A 25,318-nucleotide genomic window follows, 5' to 3' on the forward strand; every position below is an offset into this window, starting at 1 on the left:
TCTCTTTTCTATTCTACATTTCTTTTGACAACTACTCTGTCACATGTATTTATATAACTTTTACTATGTAAAAATTGTGAACTTGGCATTTGGTCTTGTATACAAATGATTGACAGAACTCTAAACCCTTAAAGCAAGGATGGAAGATCACAGGTTATGGCCCTAGTTCAAATAAGGGATGTAAGAATTCTAGTTTTATAGTCGCCATATTGGTTTTGAAGAAAAGGTAAATAAAGATATAAATAAAATCTAGGTTAACTTAAATATTTCTATGCACCATGAGGACCATGACATGTCTAGTGCTAGTCAATATCATACAAGAAAATGCATATTCATTTCAGTTCATGTAACGTTCACCTTTAGGAGTGAGTAATCACCTTTCTCAGGAATTTCCCATGGGTAAAGCACAAGATTCTTTGCTCAGAAGTTGATCACTGAAGACAGATCATTTACTGATGGAAGCACTGAAGACAGATCATTTACTGATGGAAGCATAAGCCCCATTTAAGAAAACATTATGACTCTGGCAGCTGATTCCTCCTATTTCTACTTTTCCGGCTATTGATGAGAGCCTTTAACTTGCCATAGTCCCCTCTCATCTTCTGGGATTCTTCTCCGTGTTGATGTTGCTGCCGAGTATCTTTGCAGTACTGATTAATCATCTGCATTTCTGAGTGGCTGAACGCCCCCATGATGTCCTTTGGGTGGAAGGGTAAAGCCCTCACAGAGCTGGCCCAGGTCCATGGAGACCATTTGTCTGTAACAACAGCCACCATTTCAGAATCTAAAACTTTAAAGTTGATCTTGGCTATGGTCTGCTTGAAGCTGTTTTCTGTTGCAATGCAGTGATACAGTCCTTGGTCAGAATTCTGAACAGAGCGGATCAGGAGTCCTTGTGAAGTGGCTATGATTCGCTCATTCAGCTTGACCTAAAAGTGAGATATCAAAGTTCTGAATACCCAACTCTATATATCTTCTAAAAAGATATGACCAACAATACAGAGTGTTAACTTCCTTCTTAGTGGACACAGATTTTTGATAAGTTCCATTGCCTTTTTTCGTTTTTTTTTTGCTCAGGAAATCTAGTCTCAGTGGTACTGAATCTATTAAAGAGAGGGTGAAGTTATCACTCATATTGCCCAAAATAGCTTAAAGTGCATTCCCTTTGTATAGAAGTAGTTTCTCCACATATAAGCCAGAGTTTGGGATGTTTCTGGAATGTAAATCACAGTCAACATATATAAATGAAATTCACAGATAGTTTAAAATGTCTATTTCATCCTGTAGTTCTTGCCTTTTATTGTAACAAAAATACTCACTTATTGAGTAAAAACATGAAGCCACAATTAAAGGGTTGAATTTTGCCTTTTTTTCAATGAATGAATGAATATTCCCTTAACTAAAAATTTTATAAGCAGAGGCAGCATTTTGAACATTATCAAGGGCTTTTTCCTATTATCTAACACAAAGAATGACTAAAAATAAGCTGGAACCCATTATCTTGTAAGTACTCCAAGTGGTTTTACTTTCCAACGAAAAGTAATAAGAAGCTATGAGGTGAATATTTAATTACTTTACAGGCTTATACTGGAAAAAATATCATTTTCTAGATATAAACTAAATGCTGAAATCCATTTCCTTACAGTTCCCGCTATAGTATTGTCAATGAACATGTAAAAACCTAAGTGGTAAGTAATTCCTTCACATGTATACTCAGGAACGCTCTTTCATTGAGGGAAGAAAGAAATTTGACCCAAAGAAAAATAAGGGAAGGCAAAATATAGTACTGAAATACAAAAAATAGAACAGAAGTAGAAAAGAGAGATTAGGAAAAAGTAAGGACAGAAATATATAAAGCAAAATTTTTTATGTTCATTTAATTTTTAAAGTTTAAATGTGCCTTGAAAATAGTTTTAAATAATGTAGAAATGCATTCAGAAATAAAAGAAAAGAAAGCCTTTTCCATTTGTGTGAAATTGGGAAAAATTTTGGAGGCCAATTTGATAATATCTATTAGCGTGTATATAATATTCAGTGCAGACATTTTATTTCTAGGGATTTATATAGAAGATATACTCTTACAAGTATGCAGATATTCATTTACATGATGTTTTTGATAAGAGGAAAAACAAGAAATAATGTAACCAGTAGATAGCTTTAGAAAACTTAAGGTATGTTCATACAGTGGAATACTATGCAGCCAAGAAAAATAAGGCAGCTCCACATGTACTGATATGAAGTGTGTGTGTGTGTCTATGTATCAGAGAGACAGAGACAGAGAAAGAGAGAGAGGAAAATAGGAAGATTATGGAGACTATTTGGAGGAATATATAATTCTTAGCAGCCTTATACTCTGAGAAGTGGGAATAAGTATTGATGTGGAGAAGAGGAGGGCTTTTAGTTTTCACTTATGCTATTCAATATGAACTATTTGCATTTTTCTCTGCAAGCTTTTTTTTACCATTTGTCTTACTTTTCAAAATAAAAGTTCAATATTTGCACACCATTAATATGAGAAATATGTGTATGTTTGCCTAAACTACTAAGGAAGAATTAAGATAAATTTAATTAAATGTTAATAGTTTATTGAACTAAAGTGAGACTAAGTGGAATTGTGATCTGCTTGAATTCTGGACAGAAGAGATTTTCATAATTACATTAGAGTTAATTTTTTCATAGTCTTAAATTATGGCATTCTTCTGTTTTTTGAGATTGGAAGAAAAATCAAGATAGTCATATTTGAGTCTCCACATTCTTGAACCTTCTGAAATAGAACATTAGAAATACCATAAAAGTGATAAAATTTATGATCCATTCCCTTTTAAATTTCATTTGATAATTCCTGTGACATGTATTCAAGACTGTATATATTCATTTATTTCAATTTTACATAATAGAAATTACATTCACTCATATATTATTCCACTGAACTTTCTACTGCATAAAAGAAAAGCATGTTATCTATGTTAGGTAAGCCCCCGTTTGAGTTTTGGATTTCCAATTCACATACACACATACAGACTTTCTCTGGAAGGATGGTTCATGTCCACACGTCATGTTCTAACCTAAGAATTCCATTTCTGTATGATAATCATCATAGTACTTTATGAATTTTACCCCAGATTACTTTGCAAGGCAATTATTCTTACGCTCCATATCCATTCAAAATAATTTTAAATTAATTAGACTACAGACAATTCAAGACTAATTTGATGACAGATTTGATAGCAAAGAAAATAGGTCGCAAACAATAATTTTTTATTAATGAAAAAACTAAAAAAGAAAAAATTTAATATCATGGAAATATGGAGCAAGAAGGGGCCCTGAAGTGCATGGAGCTCATCTTTGATAGTTATGTCTCATCTTATGCAAATGGTCATCAGCCTATGGTTTAATATTCCAGTGACAGGGGACACAAAATTTCCTAAACAACTCATAACATCTTTGGATAGGCAGGTCTGAGAATTGGGAAGTATTTTCTTATAAAGAGCCAACATCTGTTTCAGTAATTTTGATGCAATGCCTGTGTTGTACATCTTGGGATTGTATCCATTCTACATAGCCCTCATTAATCTAATATGTAGTATGGAAACTGCCTACAACAGAACACACACAAATGCAGAAGGCTCTATTTTCTCTTTGCTACATCAGACTTTATGATGTACTGTTAGTACCACTGCAGTCTAGGCTACTTTAACGGTTTATATATACAAATATATTTTTCTTCTTATCCTCTCATTTGTCAGGACAACGTGATATCAATATTATGGAATTCATTATTTATAATATTTCACTCTATGCTGTTTTACAATGTTTTCCTTTTTTTTTTTTTTTTTTGCGGTACGCGGGCCTCTCACTGTTGTGGCCTCTCCCGTTGCGGAGCACAGGCTCCAGACGCGCAGGCTCAGCGGCCATGGCTCACGGGCCCAGCCGCTCCGCGGCATGTGGGATCTTCCCAGACCGCGGCACGAACCCGTGTCCCCTAGCATCAACAGGCAGACTCTCAACCACTGTGCCACCAGGGAAGCCCTACAATGTTTATCTTTTAAAGCAGCTCTTTACAATCAGTGAAAGGTTAATAATATAAGTGTCCTTTTATTTGAAAATCGAGGGTTTTTTTTACATATCAGTAAATAAAGGCAATGGTCCCATACACAGTGATTCCACATATTACCTAACAAAACCCCAGGAGTTATGAATAATAAAGCAATGGAAACAGATTACCACACAGCAGAAAAATGCTCTTTACCATTTCTTGCTGAGGAAAATTGAACTTTTTTAAAAGCCCCTTTTATCTTGTGAATCACACAAAGGTGCTGTTGTATGAGAACTTAGCTTCTGGATTTGCACACATCTTGTTTCTTTTACAAATGCTTCCTCACATCAATACCCCCATCTGAGTGCACAAGCTCTTGTTTTAATCACTGTGTTATCGAGGTGAGCAGGAAGAAAGGATTTCTAATTAATCCGTCAACTCTATGGACAAAGCATTTTAAAGACGGAGGCACTTGTCATCCCAGAGACATTAAAGGATGTTCATATGTCTTTCCTTTTTCATTTGATCTGAATGTCACTGAGGGATGGTGATTTAATGCTCTTTCCAAAGCCCTGACTGATTGCTCTGCTGAGTTACTCACCTCTTTCCTCCTGTCCTCGGCTTTCTGTAACAACCACTTGATAGATGCCTGTGGAGACTTGGGGACACACTCAAGGAAAGTGGTGTTATTTTTTACTCCATACTGAACAATTTCAGCTGCATTTCTATATGCTGAAGAGCAAAAATAAAAGGAGAGAGGATGACAATGGAATTTGGAACATATTCTATTATTTGAATGTTCGTTTCTCTATAAAATTGTGAGCGACTATGGCAAACCCCAAAGGCAGTCTTAATCATTTAACAAGCAGACTATTATACATTGTTTGCCTGGTTTGTTTAACCTAAAGGGAAGGAGAGAAAGATATAAGGGAATCAATGTTTATTCAAGAATTACTTTACACGAAGGAATGCACTTAATATCATCTTGAACATTTAATTATTATAACATCTTTGTGAATTAAATTTTCTCAGCTTTTCATAGCTGAACAAATTGAGGCTGTGAGTTATGAGGAAACATATCCTAGTTAAAGAATTAGTAAGTGCCAGGCAATACTGAAGCCAAGTTCATCCCACCCTTAAACTCCATACTCAGTGTGGTATAGATTAAATTCGGAAAGGCAGAAAAGGCAGAAAGCAAGGTGTGGCCACAGTGGGATGTAATGGTTGAGAAAACGATCTTTGAAATCAGATTTTACCCGAGGTAAAATCTTGACTTTATCACTACTGGCTATGTAACCTTAGAGAAGTTATTTAATATCTCTGTGCTTCAGTTTTACTTGGTTCTAAAACAAACATTTTCAGACATTCTTTACTGAAATTCTTAAATTAGAAGAGTATTTAGTATAATCATGTGGTAGCTTAGACATGGGCAGAATCCTCATTCATAAAGTGGGAATAGGAATAGACCTTACTTAAGAATAATTTCTTGAGCACTGAAATAATCCATGAAAAAGCACTTAGCTCAGGTTTTGACACAAAATCAACATCGGTGTTTGTTCATCATTACCTCCGCTGCAAATACTCTTACCACTATGACTGACACTCGGATTTATAAAATACTCAGCAAATAGAGAAATAGTAACCTGGCTTTATTCCCTCAATTAGATGTATGGAACAATTAAGCAAAACGTGTCTCAATTTTCTTCTTGTAGTTAGTGTAGTTACTGACAAGAATTTCATTCTTTAAATAAAAACAAAAATGCCCAGACTCAAAAAGATTAGCAACAGGAATCTCAGTGTTAACAGTTAACAACAGTACCTCTGTAGCACCTTGGTGAGCCTGGAGGAAGGTCCCTCTGTTGGTGGGGTGGAGGTGGAGGGAGGGGGTCAGTGGGAAAAGTATAATAACATAATATCCATATCAGGATGGGAAGAAAGGAGTTAGATTAATTGTAAGATACAAGGCAGGACTGCCAGAAGCAAATGGAATGGTTGTAAACTGTAAAACCAAGGCACTAAAGTACACCCATGTTCAGAGCAGGATAATTCATAATAGCCAACTTTTGGAAGCAGTGCAAGTGTTCATTGATGGAAGAGTGGGTAAACAAAATGCGATATATACATACAATGGATTATGTTTTCACCTTAAACAGGAAAAAAATATTCTGACACATGTTACAACATGAATGAAACCTGAAGAAGACATTAGGCTAAGTGAAATAAGCCATTTACAAAAGGACAAATATTGTATGATTCCACTTATATGAGATATCTAGAGTATTCAGATTCATAGAGACAGAAATTAGAACAGTGGTTGCCAGAAGCTGGGGAAGGGGGAATAGGGAGTTAGTGTTTAATGGTTATGGAGTTTAACTTCGGGATGATGAAAAAGTTGTGGTGCTGGTTGCACAACACTGTGAATGTACTTAATGCCACAGAACTGTACACTGTAAAATGGTTAAAATAGTAAATTTCGTTATGTAATTTAACACAGTAAAAAACAAACAAACAAGATGTTATAAACATGGTAACGTGGTAAACAAAAAAATAAGTAAAAAATAAGTAAATTTTTTTCTTCAGAAAGAAAATAATGTCTAGGAAAATCTATAATTACTATCTTTGTGAAAGACTTACCTACTAACATATCCAAGGTATCTGTGTTCCCGGACTTTTGTTTTACAAAATTCTTAGTATACATACAAATAATATTTAATTTTTAATTACCATATATGAATACCACTAATTTTTATAGTGAATCTTTCTTTAAAATGACATACTTGAATCTATTACAAGGTTTCCCTTACTGAAATGTGATACTGAGCACTGCTAGTCTTTACCAAGTTTGACCACTTTTAATTACCTTTTAGATTAAATCCTCTGCATTGAGTCAATGGATTTCCATGTCTCACATCTTGTCGTCGGCTCCTCCTATGAAGCACAGAAGTATATACAAGTGACTTAGAATTAACATTGCCAGTTATACCACATTTAAAAGACTTCAGTTTAAATTTTGCAATCTTCTGATTGCCTAAGCTTTCATAAAGAAAGGTGGTCTGATTATCTGCATTTTTTTGTTCAATGCTTCAAATATAGTGTGGATACTTAACCTTGTTTTCAATCTGAATTAATTCAGACTCTCCCCATCTACCTCTTGTGATAGATGAACCTCCTATTATGTGTACATCCTGGGTAAATGCTAGATTCAAAAAGTTAATATTGTAAATTTTTATTTTAGAGACATTCATAGAAAATTTTCTAAGATGATAACTCCAAAGTATAAACTCACTAGCATCTTCCTCCTTATAATTTTTTCTTAAATAAGTACAATTCTCTTACAAAAGTCAATGCTTTCAAACCATTTCCAGAGATACTAAAAAGTTTCCAGAACAAGAGATACAGAGAACATGGATTTTTAGTATAAAGTTAAACAAAATTTTTCATTTACTAGAATAAGAATTTTCCTTCACGTTTTTATTTTGAAAAATTTCAAGACTACAGAAAAGTGGATATATGAATACAATGAATGATGGTATACCTAGACTCATAAATCATGTTTTGCCATATTTATTTTTTCTCTCATATGCAAGTATATGTCATGTATATACTGTGTATGCACATATATGAAAATCTTTAGAAAATAAGTTGCAGACATGATAATTTTACACCCTTAAATGTATGTGTTTTCTAAGAATAAGTAATTTCCCTACATAAGAACAATATCATTATTATACTAAAGATATCAATATTTATTTAATAATACTATATAATACACATTTTATATTAAAATTTCACTACTTGTCCCCAAACTATCCCTTATGAAGTTTTTAAAGTTTATTCAGGATCCAATCAAGGTTCACTCAGGGTATTTACTTGTTACATATCACCAACTTAAGCATTTCAAAAATTTAGTTACATCCTTTGTAAGTTGGTCATTATTTAAATTAAAGTTACTTGCAAACTATTTAATTTCTTGTCTTAGATTCACTTACATATTAGCTTCAATTGTATTACATAGTGCAACAAATCAAAATAGACAGAGCAACTGAAATTCTCTTAGCAATGAATCGTGGACATGAACATGGTTATAAGAGAGAAGAAAGGGAACACTCTTCGAATATTGGGAGTACAGGGGTAGATCAGTTGTTTATTATCAGTGCTGAAAAGTATATATGGATAAGCATACCACTTAATTGGGTTAAGTCTCTTAATATTTTTAACCTTAATGATAAATTTAAAAATTCAGTAAGAAGAAGGGAAATATTAAAATCACACTGGGATTATAAAATCTGCAAAGCAAAATGAACCTCAAAGTCAATAATGAAAAAATTTATTTTAAGGTTACAGCAAATAGTTAAAATAATCAAGGGATTATATACATCTATTTATGAAAATATGAGTACAATTTTTGTGTCATTTAAGTACTGTTTCTCCCAAAAAGCCACATGATGCTTATTCAATTGTATATTTCTTTACAATCACACACACACAAACTAGTGGAAGTCACTCTTGTCTCAGAAATTACGATTAATACTGTATTTTAGAATAGATCCTATGTCAGGTTTTTACTGCATTGTATTTGCTATATTTTGAAGTCACAGCATTATTTACTGCCAGCTAACTTGTGAGCGTATATTATATGAGAACCATATGACAGTTCTTATGGCTGAACTGGTCATTTTCAGTCATCTAGACAAGCAATATTACTCACAATGGTTAAACTTATTGTCCTGTGATCAGCACTGTGTTACGGTTTACTCAAGTACGTGAACCTCCAAGCTGGGCGATCTGAATTTGCAGTATCACATAGCTTCCAGACATTCAAATACCATTCAAATACCATTGTTATGGCTTGGCTTAAATGTTGAAAACAACAAGGCAGCCATCTGAGCTTTCTATATGTGTAGATTCCCTTTCAGGCATTTGTATAGCATTGTGAAAGCATGAGGGTAGACAGTCATATTATATTGCATTTAGGATTGGGGATGTGGCTCAAGTTGCCAATGTTTCTGCCATTATAGTCTATTCTTTTGGATAAACAATGAAATCATCTACTTCTTGTGTAAAAAGCAGATATTTACTTTAAGGGTGAACTGATTATCTTGTCTTAACGCTTCCAACTTCATGTCTGAATCCATAATAAATAACATTTGAGATTAAATTGTAATATTTGATACAGATGCACAAATAAAGGTAGTTGAGGGTGAAGAGGAAAAATGCTTATGTTGTTTACTATGAAAAAACTTTTTTTAAAAAAGAGAAACTACGGAGCCAATGATACTTAACAACTCTATTATGTCAAAATATAACCTCTATTGACTTCCAAGCGTAACTGTACTTCTTTGTTTCCATACAAAGGACATGTTTTCGTTTTTCATTCCTATGAATTCCTCTACATGATCCTTGTATTCCAGTTAGATAGTGCAATCGAAATAAAACCAGGTAAGTTAACACTATTAAAGAAAATGAAAAATACTCCAAATGATCATTTTCATATTATTATTTAATCTCTAAAGAAAACAAATGCTACATATGGGAATTTGGGAAATAATTCATGCAGCAAACATGTTTTGTATTCACTATAACTGTATGCTTAAAAAAGTTTGGGAATAATTTGGAGAATTTAAATAGTATAGATAGTTTTTTTGTTTGTTTGTTTTGCGGTACGCGGGCCTCTCACTGTTATGGCCTTTCCCGTTGTGGAGCACAGGCTCCAGACGCACAGGCTCAGCGGCCATGGCTCACGGGCCCAGCCACTCCACGGCATGTGAGATCCTCCCGGACCGGGGCACGAACCCGTGTCCCCTGCATCAGCAGGCGGACTCTCAACCACTGCGCCACCAGGGAAGCCCATACAGATAGTTTTAATGAAACTCCCAGTATGCTAGCCAAAGACAGGTAAGCGTAGGCCAAGGAATACCTTATATATGTGTGTATATGTACACACACACACACACACACACACACACACACACACAAGTCAAAACCACAATGAGATATCACCTCACACCTATTAGAATGGAGATATATATATATATATATATATATATACACACAGTATTTTTTTGGATCTCTGTGATAGAATTAAGACACTGCTAGAGGTATCAAGATAGCTCCTTAAATCCTTAGTTTCTTTTTCAGCCCATGATACATGTTTTTTTTCCTATCTGTACTTGAAAAACTGTGGTATAATTGACATATAACATTATATTAGTTTCAGGTGTACAGTTTCATATTTATGTATATTGCAAAATGATCACCACAGTAAGTCTAGTTAACATCTGTCACCTTACATAGTCAATTACAAAAGGGTTTTTTTTTCCTATGATGAGGACTTTTAAGATCTACTCTCCTAGCAACTTTCAAATATGCACTACAGTATTATTAAGCAGTCACCATGCTTTACCTTACATACCCGTGACAATTATTTTGTAACTGGAAGTCTGTACCTTCTGACCCCCTTTTGCCCATTTTTCCCACCACCACCACCCCTACCTATGGCAACCACAAATCTGTTCTCTGTATCTATGAGCTTGCTTTTGTTGTTGTTTTTAAAGTTCCACATAAAAGTGAGATCATACAGTATTTGTCTTTCTCTGTCTGACTTATTTTCCTTAGCATAATGCCCTCAAGGTCCAACCATGTTGTCAGAAATGGCAAGATTCCATCATTTTTTATGGCTGAAGAGTATTCCATTGTGTGTGTGTATGTAAGTATGTACCTATCAATCTATCTATCTATCTATCTACCATATCTTCTTTATTCATTCATCCACTGATGGACACTTGGGTTGTTTTCATGTGTTTGCTATTGAAAATAATGTTGCAATAAGCATGTGGGAGCATATATCTTTTTGAATTAGTGTTTTTGTTTTCTTTGGATAAGTACCCACAAGTGGAATTGTTGGATTGCATGGTAGTTCTATTTTTATTTTTTTCGGGAACCTATACACTTTGCCGTAGTGGGTGCACCAATTTACATTCACATCAACAGTTCACAAGGGTTCCCTTTCTTCCACATCCACGGTAACACTCGTTATTTTTTGACTTTTTGATGCTAGCCATTCTAACAGGTATGAGGTTATAACTCACTGTGGTTTTTGATTTGCATTTCTCTAATGATTAGTGATACTGAACATCTTTTCATGTGCCCCTTGTTTATCTGTATGTCTCCTTGTAAAATGTCTGTTCAGATCTTCTGACCATTTTTAATCAAATTATTTGTATTTTTGCTATTGAGTGGTATGAATTCTTTATACTTTTTTTAATAGATCTTTATTGGAGTGTAATTGCTTCACAGTACCGTGTTAGTTTCTGTTGCACAACAAAGCGAATCAGCCATATGCATACACATGTCCCCATATCCCCTTCCTCTTGAGGCTCCCACCCCTCTTCCCTATCCCACCCCCTCTAGGTCATTGCAAGGCACTGAGCCCATCTCCTTGTGCTATGTTGCTGCTTCCCATCAGCCAACTATTTCACATTCGGTAGTGTATATATGTTGATGCTACTCTCACATCGCCCCAGCTTCGCCCTCTGACCCCATGTCCTTAAGTCCATTTTCTATATCTACCTCTTTATTTCTGCCCTGAAACTAGGTTCATCAGTACCATTTTTCTTTTTTTTAGACTCCATATATATATGTTAACATAAGGTATTTGTTTTTCTCTTTCTGACTTGCTTTACTTTATATGACAGACTCTAGGTCCATCCACCTCACTACAAATAATTCAATTTCATTTCTTTTTATGGCTGAGTAATATTCCATTGTATATATGTGCCACATCTTCTTATCCATTCATCTGTGGATGGACATGTAGGTTGCTTCCATGTTCTGGCTATTGTAAATAGTGCTGCAATGAACATTGTGGCATATGTCTCTTTTTGAATTATGGTTTTCTCAGGGTATATGCCCAGTAGTGGGATTGCTGGGTCATATGGTGGTTCTATTTTTAGTATTTTAAGGAACCCCCATACTGTTCCCCATAGTGGCTGTATCAGTTTACATTCCCACCAGCAGTGCAGGAGGGTTCCCTTTTCTCTATACCCTCTCCAGCATTTGTTGTTTGTAGATTTTCTGATGATACCTATTCTAACCAGTGTGAGGTGATACCTCATTGTAGTTTTGATTTGCACTTCTCTAATAATTAGTGATGTTGAACATCTTTCCATGTGCCTCTTGGCCATCTGTATGTCTTCCTTGGAGAAACGTCTATTTGGGTCTTCCGCCAATTTTTTAACTGGATTGTTTGTTTTTTGATATTGAGCTCCATGAGCTGTTTGTATATTTTGGAGATTAATCGTTTGTCTGTTGTTTCATTTGCAAATTTTTCTCCCATTCTGAGGGTTCTCTTTTTGTCTTGTTTATAGTTTCCTTTGCTGTGCAAAAGCTTTTAAGTTTCATTAGGTCCCATTTGTTTATTTTTGTTTTTATTTCCGTTACACTAGGAGGTGTGTCAAAAAAGATCTTGCTGTGGTTTATGTCAAAGAGTGTTTTTCCTATGTTTTCCCTAAGAGTTTTATAGTATCTGGTCTTACATTTAAGTCTTTAATCCATTTTGAGTTTATTATTGTGTATGGTGTTAGGGAGTGTTCTAATTTCATTCTTTTACATGTAGCTTTCCAGTTTTCCCAGCACCACTTATTGAAGAGAATGTCTTTTCTCCATTGTATATCCTTGCCTCCTTTGTCATAGACTAGTTGACCATAGGTACATGGGTTTATCTCTGGGCTTTCTATCTTGTTCCATTGATCTATGTTTCTGTTTTTGTGCCAGTACCATACTGTCTTGATTACTGTAGCTTCATGGTATAGTTTGAAGTCAGGGAGCCTGATTCCTCCAACTCCCTTTTTCTTTCTCAAGATCACTTTGGCTATTCACGGTCTTTTCTGTTTCCATACAAATTGTAAAAATTTTTGTTCTAATTCTGTGAAGAATGCCATTGGTAGTTTGATAGGGATTGCATTGAATCTGTAGATTGCTTTGGATAGTAAAGTCATTTTCATAATATTGATTCTTCCAATCCAAGAACATGGTATATTTCTCCATCTGTTTTTGTCATCTGTGATTTCTTTCTTCAGTGTTTTACAGTTTTCTGAGTACAAGTCTTTTGCCTCCTTAGGCAGGTTTATTCCTAGGTATTTTATTCTTTTTGTTGCAATGATGAATGGGATTGTTTCCTTAATTTCTCTTTCTGATTTTTCATTGTTGGTGTATAAGAATGCCAGAGATTTCTGTGCATTAATTTTGTATCCTGCAACCTTAGCAGATTCACTGATTAGTTCTAGTAGTTTTCTGGTGGCATCTTTAGGATTTTCTATGTATAGTGTCATGTCATCAGCAAACAGTTTTACTTCTTCTTTTCCAATTTGTATTCCTTTTATTTCTTTTTCTTCTCTGATTGCTGTGGCTCGGACTTCCAAAACTATGTTGAATAAGAGTGGCGAGAGTGGACACCCTTATCTCATACCTGATCTTAGTGGATATGCTTTCAGTTTTTCACCATTGAGTATGATGTTTGCTGTGGGTTTGTCACATATGGCCTTTATTATGTTGAGGTAGGTTCCCTCTATGCCCATTTTCTGGAGAGCATTTATCATAAATGATGTTGAATTTTGTCAAAAGCTTTTACTGCATCTATTGAGATGATCATATGGTTTTTATTCCTTAATTTGTTAATGTGGTGTATCACATTGATTGATTTGCGTATATTGAAGAATCCTTGCATCCCTGTGATAAATACCACTTGATCATGGTGTATGATCCGTTTAATGTGTTATTGGATTCTGTTTTCTAGTATTTTGTCCAGGATTTTTGCATCTATGTTCATCAGTGATATTGGTCTATAATTTTCTTTTTTTGTGATATCTATTTCTGGTTTTGTATCAGGGTGATGGTGGCTTCATAGAATGAATTTGGGAGTGTTTCTCCCTCTGCAATTTTTTGGAAGAGTTTGAGAAGGATAGGTGTTAGCTCTTCTCTAAAAGTTTGATAGAATTCTCCTGTGAAGCCATCTGGTCCTGGACTTTTGTTTGTTGGAAGATTTTTAATTACGGTTTCAATTTCATTACTTGTGATAGTTCTTTTTATATTTTCTTATTCTTCCTGGTTCAGTCTTGGAAAATTGTACCTTTCCAAGAATTTGTCCATTTCTTTGTAGTTGTCCATTTTATTGGCATATAGTTGTTTGTAGTAGTCTCTATAATCCTTTGTATTTCTGCAGTGTCAGTTGTGATTTCTCCTTTTTCACTTCTATTTTTATTGACTTACTTCCTCTCCATTTTTTTCTTGATGAGTCTAGCTAAGGGTTTATCAATTTTGTTTATCTTCTCAGAGAACCAGCTTTTAGTTTTATTGATCTTTGCTATTGTTTTCTTCATTTGTATTTCATTTATTTCTGATCTGATCTTTATGATTTCTTTCCTTCTACTGACTAGATTTTCTTTGTTCTTCTTTCTCTAGTTGTTTTAAGTGTAAGGTTAGATTGTTTATTTGAGATTTTTCTTGTTTCTTGAGGTGAGATTGTATTGCTATAAACTTCCCTCTTAGAACTGCTTTTGCTGTGGCCCATAGGTTTTGGGTTGTCGCGTTTTCATTATCATTTGTTTCCATGTATTTTTTTATTTCTTCTTTGATTTCTTCAGTGATCTCTTGGTTATTTAGTAGCACACTGTTTAGCCTCCATGTATTTGTGTTTTTTACATTTTTTTCCTGTAATTGATTTCCAATCTCATAGCGTTGTGGTCAGAAAAGATGCTTGATATGATTTCAATTTTCTTAAATTTTCCAAGTCTGGATTTGAGACCCAAGATGTGATCTATCCTGGACAATGTTCTATGTGCACTTGAGAAGAAAGTGTATTCTTCCACTTTTGGGTGGAATGTTCTATAAATATCAGCTAGATCTATCTGGTCTATTGTGTCATTTAAAGCTTGTATTTCCGTATTTATTTTCTGTTTGGATGATCTGTCCATTGGTGTAAGTGGGGTGTTAAAGTCCCTTACTATTATTGTGTTACTGTTGATTTCTCCTTTCATGGTTGTTAAGCATTTGCCTTAAGTATTGAGGTGCTCCTATGTTGGATGCATAAACATTTATAATTGTTATATCTTCTTCTTGGATTGATCCTTTAATCATTATGTAGTGTCCCTCCTTATCTCTTGTAACAGTCTTTATTTTAAAGTATATTTTATCTGATATGAGTATTGCTACTCCAGCTTTCTTTTGATTTCCATTTTCATGGAATATCTTTTTCCATCTCTTCACTTTCAGTCTGTATATGTCCCTAGGTCTGAAGTGGGGCTCTTGTAGACAGCATATATATAGGTCATGTTTTTGTATCCTTTCAGCCAGTCTGTGTCTTTTGGTTGGGTCATTTAATCCATTTACATTCAAGGTTATTATTGATACATATGTTCCTATGACCATTTTCTTAATTGTTTTGGGTTTGTTTTTGTGGGTCTTTTTCTTCTCTTGTGTTTCTTGCTTAGAGAAGTTTCTTTAGCATTTGTTGTAAAGCTGGTTTGGTGGTGCTGAATTCTCTTAGCTTTTGCTTTTCTGAAAAGCTTTTCACTTCTCCATCGAATCTGAAGGAGATCCTTGCTGGGTAGAGTAATCCTGATTGTAGGTTTTTCTCTTTCATCACTTTAAGTATATCCTGCCACTCCCTTCTGTCCTGCAGAGCTTCTGCTGAAAAATGAGCTGATAACCTTATGGGGATTCCTTTGTATGTTGTTTTTTTGTTTTTTCCTTGCTGCTTTTAATATTTTTTCTTTGAATTTAGTTTTTGTTAGTTTGATTAATATGTGTCTTGGTGTATCTTTCCTAGGGTTTATCCTGTATGGGAGTCTCTGTGCTTCCTGGACTTGGGTGACTATTACCTTTCCCATGTTAGGGAAGTTTTCAACTATAATCTCTTCAAATATTTTCTCAGACACTTTCTTTTTCTTTTCTTCTTCTGGGACCCTTATAATTTGAATGTTGGTGTGTTTAGTGTTGTCCTGGAGGTCTCTGAGATTGTCTTCAATTCTTTTCATTTTTTTCTTTATTCTGCTCCTTGGAAGTTATTTCCACAATTTTGTCTTTCAGCTCACTTATTCGTTCTTCTGCCTCAGTTATTCCGTTATTGATTCCTTCTAGTGCATTTTTCAATTCAGTTATTGTGTTGTTCATCTCTGTTTGTTTGTTCTTTAGTTCTTCTAGATCTTTGCTTGTATTTTCTCAATCCGTGCCTCCATTCTATTTCTGAGATTCTGGATCATCTTTACTATCATTACTCTGAATTCTTTTTCAGGTAGATTGCCTATTTCCTCTTCATTTATTTGGTCTTGTAGGTTTTTACCTTGCTCCTTCATTTGTGACATATTTTTTGCTGTGTCTTTTTTTTTTTTTTTTTTTATGAGTGGGATTGTGTTCCTGTCTTACTGGTTGTTTGGCCTGAGGCTTCCAACACTCGAGTTTTTTGGCTATTGGGTAGAGCTGGGTCTTGGTGCTGAGACAAGGAACTCTGCGAGACCTCACTCTGATGAATATTCCCTAGGATCTGAGGTTCTCTGTTAGTCCAGTTGTTCAGACTCAGAGCTCCCTCTGCAGGAGCTTCGGCCCAACCCTGGGTTTGTGAACCAAGATTCCGCAAACCGCCTGGGGTGGCAAAAAAAAAAAAAAAGAAAAAAAAAAGAATAATAGCAAAGTAAAAAATAAAATTAGACTAGGAAACTAACAGATATGTTAGGAAGAATATAAAAGTAAAAATATAGATGAATCAACAACTGGAAGGTACATTAGTACCACAATAGTAAAAAAGAGGAGGAGGGAAAAGAAAAAAAAGGGGGGGGGAAGGCTTTGGCTGTGGAAGGCAGGGCCTAAGCAAGGGTGAAGTTTGGGCGGTGGGTGGGGCCAAACCTTGCCCTTGCTTAGGCCCTGCCTTCCACAGCCAAGGCTGGAAAAGGCCCTGGGGGCTGTGGGGGTGTGGGGCTTAGGCTCAATAGAACAGAAGGGGCCCAGGTATGCCCCCCACCCCTGTTCTCAGAGGGCGGGGGACCTCACCTGGGATCCCAGCAGGCTTCTTGGGCATGAGTGGGCAGGGAAATGCCGTCCTCTCATCTCCTGCTCCTCTGGTCTGGGAGGGCCCCTCCTGCCTGCCTCTCCTGATCTCCCTGGCCTCAGGGGCGCAGATCCTATCTGGCTTCCACTTCTCCTATCGCCTCAGTCCCCCTACGTCCTGCTGGTTCACTTTGGGGTTCCTCCCGTCTCCTTCAGCATCACAGTCCCCCACCAGTGGCCAGCAGGTGCCCTAGTTGTGGGGAGACACTAACTCTGCATCTTCCCACACGGCCATCTTGACTCCGCCTCCTCTTTATACATTTTGGATAATAACCCCGTATAGGATATATGTTTTGCAAATATTTTCTCCCATTCAGAAGGTTGCCTTTTCATTTTGTTGATGGATTTCTTTGCTGTGCAGAAGCATTTTAGTTTGATATAGTCCCACTTGTTTATACTTGCTTTCGTTACTTTTGCTTTTGGAGTCAGATCCAAGAACTAATCACCAAGACATATCAAGGAGCTTACCACCTACATTTTCTTTCAGGAGTTTTGTGGTTTCACGTCTTATGTTCAAGTCTTCAGTTCATTTTGAGTAAATATTTGGGTGTGGTGTACAAGAGTAGTCTAGTTTCATTCTTTTGCATGTGGCTGTCCAGTTTTCTCAATACTATTTATTGAAGAGCCTGTCCATTCCACATTGTATATTTTTGGCTCCTTGGTTGTAAATTAATTGAGTATATATGCTTGGGTTTGTTTCTGGGCTCTCTTGTCTCTTCTCTTGATCTATGTTCTGTTTTTATGCCAATGCCATACTGTTCTGATTACTCTAGCTGTGTAGTATAGTCTAAAGTCAGGGAGCATGATTCAACCAGCTTTTTCTTCTTCCTCAAGATTCCTGTGGATATTCAGGGTCTTTTGTGGTTCCATACAAACTTTAGGATTGCATGTTCTATTTCTGTGAAAAATGTCATTGGAATTTTGATAGGGGTTACCTTTAATCTGTAGACTTTGAAATTATCCAGGCCACTTTTCCCTACTCCAGATTCATATTTCTAATTGCCTACACAACATCTCCACTTGAATATCTCATAGGCAGCATTAACATTATCTTTCTCCCCACAAATCTGCTCCTTCCACAGTCTTCTCTTTCTCAGGAAATGACATGTACATACTTCCGATGCTCAGTTCTGAAAACTTGCTCATTTCTGAGTCCTCTATTTCTCTAACATCCCTACATGTAATATGTCAGCAGATTCTGTGAACCCCTGAACCCTATCCAGAATCAGACCACTTTTGGCTACTTCCACTTCTATCATCCCTTTGCAAGCCAACATTGTATCTCACTTGGATCATTAGTTAGTAGCCTAACTGTCTTGCAGCTTCTATTTCTTCTTTCCCACATCTTCTTCCCATCTCAAGACCTCAATCACAGCCAAACACAACCAGACGATCTTTTTAAACCAAAAGTCAAATAATATCACTCCTGAGCTCAAATACTCTCAGCAGTTTCCCATTTAACTCTAAATAAAGGACCTTCAATGATTTACTACGTCCTATGTCATCTGGCATTCTGATCCCTTTTCTTCCTACCCTTTTTTTTTCTCATTCCAGTATTGCCCCATTAGTCTTGGTGTTGTTTTTTGGACAATCCTGGCACACTTAAGCTTTAAGGATTTCTGGCCCCTCTCTCCGAAATGCTGTTCTCCCGAATAATGGTGGTATCACCTCATGGTATCATTCCTCATCACATTCAAGCCTTTGTTCAAATATACCTTCAGTAAGGCCTCCCCTGCCCACCCATTTAACAATGCAATCCCCTGCTTCCACATGCCCTATCTCCTTTCCCTGCTCTTTTAAAAGTTATAGGCCTTATCATTATTTGATATACTGGAGGGTTTCTTTCTTTATTTGTTAATTGTCTGTATTCCCCCTCTAGAACTTATGATCCCTCAAGGCAGAGATTTTTGTCCTTTTGTTGTTATTTTTTTTCATGTTATATGCCTAGCTCTAGAATACTGCCTGGCAAATAATTGTCTCATGATACAAATTTATTGAAGTAATAGATAAAAAGATCAGAATAATCTTGATATGCAGAAGTGCTAGGGTTGTTTTAATCTGTCAAGTCCTTAAAGGCCTATATCTTTTTTTTGTTGTTTGTTTTGTGGTATGCGGGCCTCTCACTGTTGTGGCCTCTCCCATTGAGGAGCACAGGCTCTGGATGTGCAGGCTCAGCAGCCATGGCTCACGGGCCCAGCTGCTCCGCAGCATGTGGGATCTTCCCAGACCGGGGAACAAATCCATGTCCCCTGCATCGGCAGGTGGACTCTCAACCACTGCGCCACCAGGGAAGCCCAGGCCTATATCTTTAACAGAGAATAAAGGAGCTATAAAACACCATCACCCCAGTGATTTTACTTGAAATATCACTGGTGCTCAAGGCTTGTCCTATTTGCTCTCTCCTGATGACCTGTGTTTTATAGGTTTTCCTCCTGTCACCCATCATGACCCATATCAAATTTTGACTGAAAATAGCTGACCTTGGTTAAACCTAAATTCTGCTTATTCTTTGTTTTATAATTTCACTACTGGTGTTTCCTTCCAACTTGGTGCAAGTTGGTTCAGAGTTTCCTGCCTAAGTCTTCTCTTGGATAAAAGGCACTATGCCTCAGACTGCCTTAACCTCTTAATCTAACCAGCAATCATGCACTCACCATTCTAAGGGGTAAAGCATGGTCATCAAGGTTTTGAAAGTGTTCATGGTACCCATTCTGGAGCGATGCTCCTGTTGCCTGAAGTAGGACAAGCATTTGATTACAGGGGAATTAAACGGCCAGGGAAATCCTAGGAAAGTTAGATTTAAGGATATCTGAAGCATATAAAACAAAAAAGATAAAAATTAGGTAATGTGAGAGTTAAATGCTGCTTGAAATATTTGAGGTGGGGATTGTGTTGCAGAGGAATGTTAAAAGGAGAAAGGAATTTTTCCAAAGTACTGCATTCTAATATGTCTGTGAGAATCTCAAGTTATAAAGCAGGGCCATTTTCTGTTTTGTTGTTGCTGTTTTTTTTAATAGGTTAATCCCAAACTCCTAATTTATCTCCTCCCAACCCCCACCCCTCTGTCTCCCTTGGTAACCATGTTTGTTTTCTATGAATGGCCATTTTCTTAATTCAAAGACTACATATGGTACTAAACTTAGCTACTACTTTTAGTATCATTTTACAGAGTACTGCAATAGAACAATTTTAATAATGTGGAGCATTGCTTAATTGTCTGATGATGTCAATTTTGATTTTCAGCTGAATATTAATACTCACCGTTTCCCGGTTGGATAGAACCTAGAGCAAGCATGGCCATCCCAGGCGCAGTAAGGGTCTCTTGCCAGGCAGCAGTCAGCACAGGCTGTACCGTAGATGTGGCAGCGATGCAGAGACACTTGGGAAAGTCCTTCATTGGAGCTCACATACAACTGTTGCTATTAGAAGAATAATGGTGATTTATTTCAGATGTGGAAGTTAAAAGTGGACTTCCAGCAGGAACACAATATAATATATGCCCACAAACCCTTGGATTCATTTTGAAATAGACTAAAAACAAGAAGCAAAGTACAGAAGGGTATAAAGCCAAAATAAATAGAATTTTCCTACGTTAATATGCCTATAACATTACCACTTTCCTGTTTAAAAAAAAATGTTCAGAGCACCATGTAGAATGGTAATGTATTTTAGACATTGGGATTCATTGTTCTCTCAGATTTGAGCTAATGTATTACAGATTTAAATTATGATGTTTGCCTTTTTTCTTTGAATGCTGTCTCTTGGCAAAGCACAAGACAGCTTTCTTATTCTTCAAGTCTGGCAAACCATCACCTTGTAAATTTGAAAAAGTAGAGTCTAAAATAAAGGGCACTTTTATGTTTAGAAAAAATAGATGGTAAATATTAGATAAAAATATTAGATTAAAAAAATTTCACATGCCTTTGAAAGTGACTTATTACTGAGAGCAATTTTAAAATTATTTAGAAGACTGTAAGTATTTATATTTAGACATGTTTTAAACTTTCTGTATGATCCCAAGATCTTCAGCAGCCTAAGTCATAAATAAAGATTTCATCCTCCTTCATTTGTACAGTGTCAGGAGCTTATTATGATATTTCTCCAACTCTTTTAGCTGTGCATAAAGCAGTTCTCAGGAGTTGAAGGGATGTTTCTAATTCACAGTCCTTATTTTACAAAGGACTGATAATATGTAATTCAAGTTAACATAGAATTTCTAAGCTGGAACTTGAATACATGCACATGTGCACACATATGTGTGTGTATGTGTGTGTGTCTGTATGTATATAAATTTAGAAATTATATATAAATTTAAATATTATATATAAAATATTTAAAAATTATATATAAATTTAAAAATTATATGTAGATTTAAAATTAAATCAGTGAGGGCACCATTGGTCTATCAGGTTCTGGAGGCACATCTCTGAGATTCAGATCCCAGCTACCACAAATTTGCTGGTTAACTTTTCTGAATCTCAGCTTCCTCTTTGGTAAGACTGAGACAATATAGCACTTACTCCATAGATTTTATGTAAGAACTAAATATAAGGGCTAACTCCACATAAAATGCTTAGAATAGTTTCTGGCACCTAAACGCTTAATGAATATTAAGCAATAGTATTAGTAAACTACCAATGAACAAGCTAGCAATTTATACATTTTCAATTCTAATTAATCATTTGAATCACATCTCAGCCTAGCACGCGTAATATAAAATAATTATTTTATTCAGATCAATGAATTTTTCAGAAAATAGGCTGAAAATCACTGATTCCCATTTGAGACATTCAAGCTATAAGAAATGTTTTGACGATATCATTTTGCATGTTTTGATGATAATCATTTCTCTAGAAATATTTGAAATAAATGTTCATTGAGTACATTAATAAATAATACAGTGAATGCATCAACCTCATTAAAATATTTCAAGGAAACTTGTTTATTTGAGGAAAGGATACAGGTAATTCCATTCTAGAAATTATCTTTTTTATTAATCTATTTTCTGCTATATGGAATGCAAGGATAAATTAGAGAATAAAGGAGCATAAAATGAAAAGTAAAATTTTTAGTTTGAGCATTAGAGAAGGTACTAAATTCGTGGAATTTAAATATATATAAAATACCATTGGCAATTTGTAGCTCTTTCACACTGAAAAAATAATGCAATACATAGTTGTGTAAATGAATTCTCCCCCAAATCAAACAATTACCTTGCCCTGAATCTAATTGCTTTAATTAAACATTTTAAATTACCTACAATATAAGATGTTGAAACAAATTTAATACTCAGTCTTTCCAGTGTATGTTTGTGCTGTACACTGCAATTTAATGGAATGGATTGTGTATTACAAGTTCACCAGTTGAATTATGAGCTGAAACCTATAATTGTATACTGTACTACTATGTCACACAAATGGCTTTGTGTCCATTTTGAATCTTGCTCTGATACTTTCTCCTTCCATTAAACTACTGTAAACAAAGGGATTCCATGCTGACTTCAAAGACAATTCTGACTTGGGATCAGCTCCCTAGGACACTGGGGAAAATGACAAATGGCTTCTTGTTACTTGGGAAAATGTTTGTTATGCACCATACAAACATTTTTACAGATGAGATCTTTAGCTCCCTTGTACCCTATTTATTTTTCTTCATAAAATTTAGTCAAGTGAAAAGAGTACGAGACTAACTGTGGAGTACTTCTTTATCTGTAACAGACCAAATATGGTGAAGAACACTAAAGTTATATCATCAGTTATGCCAACACATAAAACCTTTTTTCCATATTCCAAGAAAAATAAGTCTTAGGCTCTTACAAACAGCAGTTACCGAAGACCCACTTTGTTTTAGGTCATTTATGTAAGTTAACTCATTTGTGAGAAAGCATTACCTTGCAGAGGCAGAAATTTAGGTCAGTGAAGTAAAATAATTTGTTTATAATTTAAGGTCACGTTGGGGTTCAAACGCATGTCAGTCCCATTCTGAAGCCTACCCCATTTTTGACTATACTGCTCTGCCCCTTAGAACTTTTGTTTTAGAGATAGCAACTTTGGGGTCTGGAGAGGTGCATGTTTTGCACATGTAGAGATTGGAATTGGGCTTTTCCTCTCCATGGTCATTGTGTATTTGCGTGTGAAGGCACAAATTAGAAGATCAAACATTTCTGATAATCATAGTAAAACATTTATTCCCCAGATCCTGAACCCTGATATGGCTTAGATTTGAGACGTTCAGATTTTTTAAATGACATGTAAACCCTATAAAATAGCACTTCCTTAGAAATAAGCATAAAAGAATGCACTGCATATTTCAAACATGTGACAGCAACAGGAACTCAAAAGAGTATTGATTACTCATTCCAAGTCCCTGAGAAGGTTCGTGATGCTACAGTAGCCCAAACATTATGCTAAATTCTTCCTTCAGAAACATTATTTTTATTTTGGTTGGCTTCATACACTGTAATATTTGAGAATAGGGGATATACAAATGTTGGAATATCTTGCTGCATATATATATATATAAATATATATATATTCTACTCTGATGAACTTCTGTACAAAAATAAGCCTATTTTGTCTTCCACTAAAGCTAAATTCCATATCAAAATTAAGTGTGTGGTATACTATGAACAGTATTAATAATTTTGCTAATAGTAAAATTAAATTTTCAGAAATTATAAAACACATTCTTCCACAATAGTAAAATTTTTAAATACAAAGAAAATAAAAATGGGGTTGTTTTTACCTTTTTGGATGAAATTTTCATTGTTGTTATAGGAGCATGATTCTAAAAAAGTTAGAAAAACATTGTTAGTTGCTCAAATAATCCTTAAAACAGATTTTACATTCAAAAACTTTCCTTGTTTCTGTTAAAATTCAAGAAATCATCATTTCTCTGTATATGCACATATAGTTTCAAAGTTTAGCAGTAATTGTCTATAAAGTACATTTCCTCTGTTTGGAATAAGGACAGATTTGTTACACAAATAATAGGCCTAAACTTTAAAAAGTGGCAATTATAACACATCTATCAATATAGTCATTAGAAAAAAATGAAAATTTGAGAAATTTCAGAGACTTGAAAAAACCGTATCTTGGAATATCGAACACAGCGCATAACTCAGGATTGGATCTGGGTACTTGGGGTGGGGGGCTGTGGAATGGTACCCCTCCTCAACACAGCACTTTGCATAAGATACTGTTGTTCAGCTGCCAAATGTTGCTATGCCAAGAAGTATTTGCCTGAGCCATACTTATTCTCTTTGTTGAATACAAAGAAATATTGTTAGGTAAGGTCCTCTTTTGATAAATGTGAATTAGTGAAAGAACCTAAGAGTTATCTGAAATAGTCATCCTTTCTGAAAGTTCCTCTATTCTTAACTTTACTTCTTAAACATTATTAGTTCCTTTTAAAGATTAAAAATTAGACTCGTGATAACCTGATAAAGATGTGTGAAGTTTTACTTGAATAAGTCAAGTGGCAACACACTGTCAAAGTCAACTGTGCCCATAATTATTTCACTTTCTGGAGTTGTGTGTTCCTACAAACATTTTAAAAAGAAAATGGTGATATCTTTAAATACTCAGTTGCAACAGATCATGACATTCATTCAGAAATATACACACATACAAAACAAGTTTTGCAATTTACATCCACCTAGGCAACTACTAATAGTTGTACCTCCAATTCAAATTAAGTTTAGGGAAGTTGGACATATTTTCAGAAAATATTCTGAACAGAGGATTAAAAAATATATTATGGTTCTGTGCTCTTTAAAAACAAAGTGCCTGGTTTTTACATTGAGTTTCCTGCAGTATATCAGTGTAACACTTAGCTAAGGAATTTATTTCAGTTTAAATGTATTATTTCCTCAAGTGCCCATCACAGTATATCATATACACCCAATTATTTTCACCTCACCTCAGAAAATGTGACACAAACACCACGCTGAAGACAGTAACTGTATTTGGTAACTGTTTCTCTCAATTTAGCCATATCAATCACTGGCACACGCATCCAGAAGGAAGCTCAAACTTCTTTAGTCTCTCTTGGGTTGATGTCCCCCAACATGCATTTTGACTGACTCCATTCTTCCACTGAGAGTTTATTCTTTATGATATAACACCAGCATAACTCATAAGTAGTTAGCACATGATCAGAATAACTCTCATTTCTAAGACCTTT

General features: G+C 35.3%; 1 protein-coding gene across 1 annotated transcript in view; it reads right to left on the bottom strand.

Annotated features, from left to right (window-relative positions):
* Positions 1 to 515: 515 nt before the first annotated feature.
* Positions 516 to 25,318, bottom strand: part of SEMA3C (semaphorin 3C) — a 179,697-nt gene continuing 154,894 nt past the window's right edge. The window contains exons 13-17 of the mRNA XM_065883655.1: positions 23,879 to 23,920; positions 20,396 to 20,553; positions 6,897 to 6,964; positions 4,638 to 4,768; positions 516 to 929 (exon numbers count right to left, since the gene is read on the bottom strand). Of these exons, the coding sequence (XP_065739727.1) occupies positions 516 to 929; positions 4,638 to 4,768; positions 6,897 to 6,964; positions 20,396 to 20,553; positions 23,879 to 23,920 (813 nt within the window). The remainder of the gene's footprint in view (positions 930 to 4,637; positions 4,769 to 6,896; positions 6,965 to 20,395; positions 20,554 to 23,878; positions 23,921 to 25,318) is intronic.

Source organism: Phocoena phocoena, chromosome 9 (assembly GCF_963924675.1).
Source record: "Phocoena phocoena chromosome 9, mPhoPho1.1, whole genome shotgun sequence".
Taxonomy (NCBI): Eukaryota; Metazoa; Chordata; class Mammalia; order Artiodactyla; family Phocoenidae; genus Phocoena; species Phocoena phocoena.